The 8,601-nt window shown below is 35.6% G+C and overlaps 1 protein-coding gene across 2 annotated transcripts; it reads left to right on the top strand.

Annotated features, from left to right (window-relative positions):
* Nucleotides 1-992: 992 nt before the first annotated feature.
* On the top strand, nt 993-7,861 carry LOC118055630 (putative E3 ubiquitin-protein ligase XBAT35). Of its 2 annotated transcripts, XM_035067581.2 has the most exons (11): nt 993-1,294; nt 1,394-1,508; nt 1,712-1,792; nt 1,925-2,013; nt 2,118-2,209; nt 2,400-2,481; nt 4,835-4,937; nt 5,053-5,106; nt 5,319-5,404; nt 6,461-7,166; nt 7,604-7,861. In XM_035067581.2, the coding sequence occupies exons 1-10, from the start codon at nt 1,193-1,195 to the stop codon at nt 7,136-7,138; spliced, it is 1,482 nt and encodes a 493-aa protein (XP_034923472.1). In that variant the 5' UTR covers nt 993-1,192; the 3' UTR covers nt 7,139-7,166; nt 7,604-7,861. The 2 variants fall into 2 exon arrangements, with proteins under 2 accessions (XP_034923472.1, XP_034923473.1); XM_035067582.2 differs by lacking the exon at nt 5,053-5,106 and having other exon boundaries at nt 994-1,294.
* Nucleotides 7,862-8,601: the final 740 nt, after the last annotated feature.

Below are 8,601 nucleotides of genomic sequence, written 5' to 3'. Positions count from 1 at the left end.
TTTGAAAAAAAAAGAAAAAAAGAAAAAAAAAAGACAAAGAAGTCAATTTTTGAGTAAAAAAAAAAGAAAAAAAAAACATATAACCAAAAAAAAAAAAAGCTACAGTTAAAAAACTGCTACAGGAAAAAAAATGTAAAAAAAAAAACTGCTTCTGAAAAAAAAAAAAAAAAAATCACAGTTGCTACAGTGATTTCCCCACGTGTTTTAGAATTCTTTAATATTTGACTTTTAATATTGATTTGCAAATTACTAGATCTCACCGTTACATATAATTTTTACAAGTCTACAAAGTATATTTAATATTTTATTTTTAATTATTTTATTATGAATCTATTTATTTTTATGTTTCAAAATACATTATTTTTTTATTTAATTTAAATTAATTTTTTTAATATTTTCATTTTATTTTGACATGTTAATATTAAAATAAATTTTTAAAAATATATTATTTTAATATTATTTTTAAAAAAAAAACACTTTACCTATTAAAGGTTTTGTTTTGCTGTGACAGTATTTTCAATACCATTTATTCTTAAAATTTTTAAATACATTAATATAAATGTGTACTTTAAAACATATATTTAAATTCAATAATTTAATAAAAAAAAACTTAGTAGACTTTTTTGCTTTAAAAATCTCATCTTATAAAAAATTTAGTATATATTTTAGTGTTGTGATGTAACATATTTTTTAAATATAAATTTTTTATTTAAAATTATTTTTTAAAAAAAATATATTTTTTTTATTTTTAATATCATCACATTAAAATTATATAAAAAAAGCATTAAAAAATATTAATTTAATATTTTTAAAAATAAATATATTTTAAAAGGACTTTCATAATACAGTGAAAACAAAAATACCAAACAGCTAATTAAACATTACCGTTACCAATATTATCTTTATTAACAAAAACCATTACCGCTATCATGATGGTGGTTTGGGTCCACGCGCTCTCTAACCCGCACCGCAAATTTAGAGAGGTCACGTCAGTTCAGCTCAACGGTTCCTCGGTCCTCACCCAAATTAATTAATTTTCCATTTAATTTCCTTCATTTTCCAGGAAAATAATACTAATTTACCCGTAGCTTTCCTGGAAAGCGCCAATCCAATTTTCCTCTAAATAATACAACAGGAATAGAACTCAATCCATCCTTCATTTTTTCTTCTTTTCCAAACAAGAAAAGAAAAAATGGGGCAACAGCAATCGAAGGACGAGTTGCTGTACCAGCAAGTGAATTACGGAAATATAGGAGGCATCAAGACTCTTTGCAGCCAAGGCGCTGGCCTCGAGGTAGGTCCCGAATAATTTATAAAATTCTTGCTGCTGCTGCTGCTGTTGTTGTTGCTGTTGTTTAAAAAGAGATTTTAACTGGTTTTGTGTGTGTTGCAGTGGATTGATAAAGAGGGGAAAACACCACTGATATTGGCGTGTTTGAATCCTCAACTTTTTGATGTGGCTCAAACTTTGATTGAGCTCGGTGCTAATGCCAATGCTTATCGCCCCGGTATGCCTTGCTTTGATTTGCTTCTTAATTGTTAAATACTTCTTGCTTTCTATATCTCTCTCTCTGTTTTTTTTTTTTTACTATTAATTTTGAATTAAGAGAAATGAGATTCATGCTTAATTATTACTCCAATGCATGAGCGAACGGGTTAATTTTTTGAGAATGTGTTGAATTCTGTTAATTATTATTATTATTGAGTGCAGGTCGTAATGCGGGAACTCCCTTGCATCATGCGGCGAAAAGAGGTCTTGAAAATACCGTGAAGTTGCTTCTTTCACGTGGAGGTGAGGTGTACTGTCGTGTATTGCTGTCGTTTTGGAAATTTCATGTACTTGCTGCTGTGTCGTTTTTTTTTATTTTGTGTCTCTGGTAGTTTAACTTCAATGAGTGCTTTTTTTTTTCTTTCGAATTTTCAGCGAATGCATTAGTGATGAATGATGATTGTCAAACTCCTCTAGAAGTTGCTAGGGCGAAGGGGCACAGCAATGTTGTTCGTGCAATTGAGGTATGCGTAATGTGTCATGTTGTGATGTCAGTGTAACTACTTTGTGTTTGGACAATGTGGAAAAATAATCTGTGACTTACCATGTTTTTACTAATTCTTTGCAGAGTCATATTTGTCTATTCTCTGGTTGGTTGCGGGAGTTTTATGGGCCTGGATTTCTAGAAGTATTGGCACCTCGGCTGGTTTCAAGAGACGTGTGGGTATCATTTCCATGTGTTCATCATTTGTTGTTTTTGCAACTCCATTTTAAGTTGTGCGATGTGTCATCTAGGAAGTTTGAAATGGCATGTGTCATGTAACATTTGCTATTCTTTATTTGTGATACATCAAATTGTTCTTGTGAAGCACTGGAGTTCTCATGCCTGTTAGTGCTGTATCATTTGCAGATGGGTTGTCGTTTTACCTACTGGTTCTCATAATCCTAGAAGGCCTTACAAATTGGAGCTTGCCATTTATTCTAGATTGCAGGTATGCAACTAAAAGTTTCTAATTTGCAAGAAATTGGAATACTGGATTCACATTCACTGTTGAAGTTTATAATGATTTAGGCCTTCGCCTTTGTGCCACAATTGAGAGTTATTTTTTGGTTTTAGGCTCCACTGCAGTGATCCTTGTATTTGTTTTTAAGCTCTGGGAATTCTTGTTTGACACATTTCTAGTTTGCTTTGGTGGTTTATCTTTATTCGTGTCTATACAGTGGTTGACTTTTTGGTGTTGTTATGAGAACCAAAAGGAAAACCTTCTACTATCAAATTTCTCTGGTTATGAATGCATATAGTCTGTAGCTATCCCTGTTAACCTTCCATGCACTGATTGTTTTTAATTGGAATACTAAAGGCTAGTGAGATAAAACTTGCTGTCACATTTTCTTAACAGCTTTGACTTAATTGGTAGGATTTGGTGTGGATTGAGTGTTGCATAGGTTTGTCGAAATAAAGAAATTGTTGATAAGGCTCTAATTTGTAAGATGCCTCATGTTTGGATCTGAAATATTAAAGACTGCGATGTTCAAAACAGTATCAAAGACTACTGAGATGATACTTTCTGTTAGTTTTCCTTGCAGCTTTTACTTCCTTAGTTTATAGGATTTTTTATGGATTGACTCTTACTTAAGTCTATCCAATTCAAGAAATATTCCTGATTGAGCACCAAGTGGGAAAGGAGACCAAAGGGTTCTTAGATTTGGACCTTAAAATTGAAATGAACAAGAAATGCACTTTTTCTATCCATAATCAATTGTGGTGGTACTTGTGACTGGAGCAGGAGTGTGGCATGTGTGTTATTTTTAATGATCAATGGTTAATTTCGTTGGTAGTTGTTGCCTGAGCTTGAGCATGGCATGTGTGTTAATTCTTCATGATAAATGATCAATCCAAATTTGTCATGGTTCAGACATGATTATTCTTCCTGTACACCTATAGGTTGTGGTGTAGCTTTATAAAACTTCTTTTTGCTTCCAATTTTAACTGGAGTAATCTTAGGAGACTTTCTTCTTTGTACTACAATCTGGTATTGGAGCAATCCTTCATGCAGCCATTTCTTCCTTCCTCCTTGCATTATGAAGACATAAGAGTTCAGAAGAGACAAGTCTCCATAAGTAATGCTAACTTTACTGGAGGACTCTTAGTGAAAAGTCTCGTCCATTCAGTGAGCGGTTCCACTTGTCACTCTTCCAATGGATGAGATTTGTGGGAAGTCATAACTGAGTTGCCAGTTCTGCTGAGATGATGGGCTTACTTTCAACTTCAAGATCTAGCAGTAGAACTGAGTTGCCAGAAGTTTACATAATCAATGACACTGATAAACTACCCAAGGGTGGTGGTAACTGCATAGGAAGTTAACTGGGCATGTATATTAGTCAAGGAGATGCCCGAGTTGATGGCTGAGCTTGTGGTTTATGAAGCAAGATCTCTGCCAGTTCTGCTCTGAATTTAACCAATTGAAGAATGTGGTGAGAAACAATTAATGTTGTTTGGGTAGTAGCTCATTCCACAAGTAGAGGTAGAAGCTAGATGGGCATGTATATTAGTCAAGGAGATGCCTGAATTGATGGCTGAGTTAGTGGTTCATGAAGCAGGATCTCTGACAGTTCTGCTCTGAATTTAATCAATTGTAGAAGTGGTGAGAAACAATTAATGTTGTTTGGGTAGTAGCTCATTCCACAAGTAGAGGTAGAAGCTCAGGTGGAGAGCTCTGACTATTAATCTCTCTCTAAAATCCCATGTGAGTGAGACACGGGATATTATCCTAGGTTGAAGTCTACCTGTTTTATTTAGGGATCCAAGCACCTGCAGTACCGCTACTAGCTTTGGTGTCAAATGTGCTGCTATGTTGTTCTTTCTAGCTGTTTTTGTGCCATAGAAATCTTCCTTAATGATGTTCACAAATGAGATTATTGCTGCATGAGAGGTGGTCATGATTTAGATACTGCTCCCACATTCAGATTTTTCATTTAGTATGCTTTGTATCAACTGCCACTTGGGACATTGTGGTGTTATTAGGACTTTGCAGCACATAGGTTGCATTTTGAAATGACTCACTTTGTACTGCTTATTAAAACAAAGCAGACTTGGTTCATGAAGCTGCATGAAATGGGACTCCAACTCATTTTCGAAGAGCTCTTCCGTTGATGATAGTTTGCTATTAGGGAAGCGCGCTTCTTTTTAGTTTTGCAGCCCTGTTTCCTGGTTTGAATGAATATGCCAAATAGTGTTTGCAAATGCATGTTGTATTCCTACATTTAAAAGTGCTATGTTTTCTTCTCTTTTAAGCAATGAGTTTCTGGTTTTAGTAATTTTCTGACATATCAATGAATGACCAGGATGCACAACCACGGACTATTGTCGCACTGTGGAAAGCAAATCTGGAAGAAATGAAGTTTCACCACTCTGATCCATCTGTGATGATTGTTGATAACTCCACCAGTAATTTCTTAATGATTATAACTATTTGTGAATCTTCTGTTGGCCTTCTTTGAAATTTATATTATGTTGATTTCCTAGTCCCTACATTTACTCTGGATTTTATGTCCATGCGTAGCCTCAAGAGGCAGGAGGCGGAGACGAGTGAGGTGTAGGTCTCTAAATGTTAGGCGTAAGTATGATAAATAATCCTGACGCCATAAGAAATTAGATACTATTCAAATTACTCTGGCTATAGTGTGCCTCGCCATGCTCCAGCCTCCAACATGAAGTAGATATAACAGATATATAGCAAAAAAATTTGACAATTCACTGCATCAAAAGGAACTTACATTTGGTTAATACTATATTGATGATCTTAAACCTGAAATCTTTTGTTTTCAGAAACGCAAATTAAACTCGCACCTGCAAATGAAAGTGACAAGCAACAGCTTCAGTGGTTTTGTGATGCATGCAAAGGAATACAGCAGGTTTGATTCACCCTAGTATACAGTTCTTCTTTGGTCAAAGAGCAATTGACAATTACTAGTAGACAAGATGTTTTTTCAGCTGAAAAGTATTTGAATGCCTTTTCCTTTCTTTTGATGAAACCATAACATCTTTTAAGGAATCCTTTTCTTATAATGCTATAATTTTCAAGACTATCCAGACTCCAGCATAACTAATATTAGATGTTATAGCCATATAAGAGGCCTTCTTGAGAATGGGGTTGTTCGGGAGTTCCTTAGATCCATTTAGAAGACATGAAAATCCCTCCTTAGGGTCCATTCTAAGCCTTCAAAAACAGTAGGTTTCATGCTGTCACAAGGATCTTATTGTGGGAATTTTTTGGCATAAAGTGGTTTTATCTTTGGGTTATTATTGGTTTTCATGTCAACATGGTCAAAGTGAAAACTCATATTATAGAACCATACATACTTTCTTTTCATGTTGGGAGAAGTCAAAGCTTAAACGTCTTAAAATTCCACCTGTTTTCTTGTTCCCATATATTTGTATAGTAAATAATGTACTACTTCCCTTGAGGCTCATAGCCCCCCTCGAGTTATGAGCCCATGCTCAAACATCTCTGAAATGAAAACTAGTCATCATGCTATGGTTAGTACTGAAGAAATGCATGTATTCCTGATTGGTGCTAGACTGCTTTAACTGGCAGAAACACTGTAACTGCAATGCAGGTTGGCTACAACAGATTGAAGTTCCTTTCGCACCTGATTAACTATTTTATATTATGTTGTTGATGTGCTCCCTTTTTTAAAAAAATGGTTTTTATTTGATGATTAATTAGAAAAGGCTCCTAATGTGACTACAAGAGTATCCGTTTGGTGTGATCTGTTACTTTAAGTTCCGATCACATTTCAAGTGTGTTTCATACCCTTAAATTAAAATTCCCTTTGTTGTTGTTTGCGTATGCATAAAGTAGGAAATTTCAATATAAAAACTTGCATGGTAAATAAGAGCTTATATCATTCAGACTGACTTTGTTCATTATAAGAGTACTTGGGGCATGAATGCTTATAATGTTACAGGTAACGCATCCTCCAGCATTTCTGCATAATTCTCAGGCTCCAGTTGTTCAAGCAACTGCCCCACCGTCTGCTGAAGATATAGAGATAGCAATGGCAATGAATGCCTCCATTCAGTCTGCAGCAGAGAGACCTATTTTTGACCCCCACTCTAGCACTGGGGCAAGTTCATCCACCAGCTGGAGTTACCCTGTGAATACTGGCAGTCAAGTTGCTCTGGAAACGCCAGCAGCACCTCCTCCAAAAGTAACTAGCAGTGAATGGGCACTGCATGAAACTGGAGCTACCAGCAGTTCAACTCAGCAAACCAAGATCCAGAATAGCAGCATCGCTGATGTCTGGACAGCAACTGATTCCCAAGGTTCAGTCCCATCAGCTCCACCCATTGTAGATGAGATTGTAGAAGATGGTCCCATTCACTACCCATCAATTGATTCCAGCCCCATTGATACTTCTTCCCTGTCTGTTGAGAACTTACCAGAAAACACGGGTGAAAAGAGAGAAGATGGAGGTTCTTCATCATGTGTAATATGTTTAGATGCTCTGGTTGAGGGCGCTTGCATTCCATGTGGCCACATGGCTGGATGCATGTCTTGTTTGAAGGAAATCAAAGCCAAGAAATGGGGTTGCCCTGTGTGTCGTGCCAAGATTGACCAGGTTGTAAGGCTCTATGCTGTTTGATTATTGCTGAAGAATGAAGCTAGAAATGGTAACTATTTTCTGGGCCCCTCAGAATTATGTTTTTTTTTCCTATAGAACAATACATAGCTGTAACCTTTTTTTGTGAATTATTTGAACAAGCCTTTGTGTTTGTGCCTTCTGTAGCATCACTCAAATTCCGTATTTTTGGAGTTACCGGTGTCCTTCCACTGATGTAGATCACATGCTTGCAACATTTCAGATTAACTTATATTGGAAATTAGAACTATTTTCTCAATATCTGAATTATATGAAACTATTAGAGAGGGTAGGATTTTTATTGAGAATAGCTGGACACAAGCATGAACCTTTTGGGAGTCAAGTGATATACTGTGAAAAAACATGGGACTCTGTTGATCTGCTTATCAATTTGAATGCATGATCATGAAGAGAAGTAAAATTTACAAGAAACAGAAAACGCTAAATGGCTGGCAACCATTTCTGCAGGCAAGTTTGGCAGCGCAAGGGAATTGACAATTGCAGTACCAGCAGCTGGATCCCCTTGTTTATGGGTTAGTAACTTCTTGGAACATTCAACTCGTGTACTTGTGAAATAAAGCTGAAGCTGGTTATTGTTAAACCATGTTTGGGTATTTATATGAGCCTTTGTGTATAGTTTATTTGTATGCATAATATTGTTGTATATTTAAGTCATTTATGAACTGCATAAAAGGGATCCAAAGTATCTTGCAATTTTCAAGGTTATCCTTTATGAAAATAACTTGTTCGTGCTAAATCAATGTACATGCATTTGCTTCAGAAGTGGTTTATCAGCTAGCCTCATCGGGTTCCTCCTTAATGGAGCTTGCAAATCTTTGATCTTTAACTATTTTTCCCCGTGAATGTCTTTAACCATCTTTCCCAATTAAAGTATCTGGCAATTTATACTCCAACTTTTGTGTGTAATCACCATTAGATGGTAAGTAACTTGGAGAAATTTAAGAAAGATCAGGTTGGGTTGGTGTTTCGTGTGCGAAGGGATGAGAAATTAGCGGATCATGTGTTGTTTGTGCCATCCAACATGTGCAGGCTTCATTGCCCTTCTCAGTATCAGCCATGGCGGATGCACTGCTAACATTTGACCATCCCACAAGCGGATGGCAGGTAGATTTTCTCCTCCCCTTTTGGTAAAATGGGTGTAACGTGGAGAAAAAACACTGAACAGTGGAGCTATGCTTTCCTGTCACATTATTCATTAAAGTGAATAGTTTTTTTTCTCGAAAAACCAATGCAGTTACTTGTTGTTTTCATTTTCTTTTCTTTCAACAAAACAGTGCAGTGAATTTTAATTCACTCACACGTGAACAGTTTTTTTTTTAAAAAAAAATCAGTACAGTTAATTGATTTTACTTGTACTATTAACGTAAACGTGAACAACAATTATATTTTTTTAAAATTAGTTTAAGGTGAATTAAATCTACTCGTACTATAATCTCAATTTTATT

Source organism: Populus alba, chromosome 8, assembly GCF_005239225.2.
Source record: "Populus alba chromosome 8, ASM523922v2, whole genome shotgun sequence".
Classification (NCBI taxonomy): Eukaryota; Viridiplantae; Streptophyta; class Magnoliopsida; order Malpighiales; family Salicaceae; genus Populus; species Populus alba.
This window is presented reverse-complemented; position numbering and strand designations above follow the sequence as displayed.

Bases quoted from the DNA above. Each gene is read 5' to 3' on its own strand.
- LOC118055630 (XM_035067581.2), top strand. From the start codon at position 1,193: ATGGGGCAACAGCAATCGAAGGACGAGTTGCTGTACCAGCAAGTGAAT. The intron at 1,793-1,924 runs GTGAGGTGTACT...TCGAATTTTCAG, and splicing joins GTTGCTTCTTTCACGTGGAG to CGAATGCATTAGTGATGAAT. The intron at 4,938-5,052 runs GTAATTTCTTAA...GTCCATGCGTAG, and splicing joins GATTGTTGATAACTCCACCA to CCTCAAGAGGCAGGAGGCGG.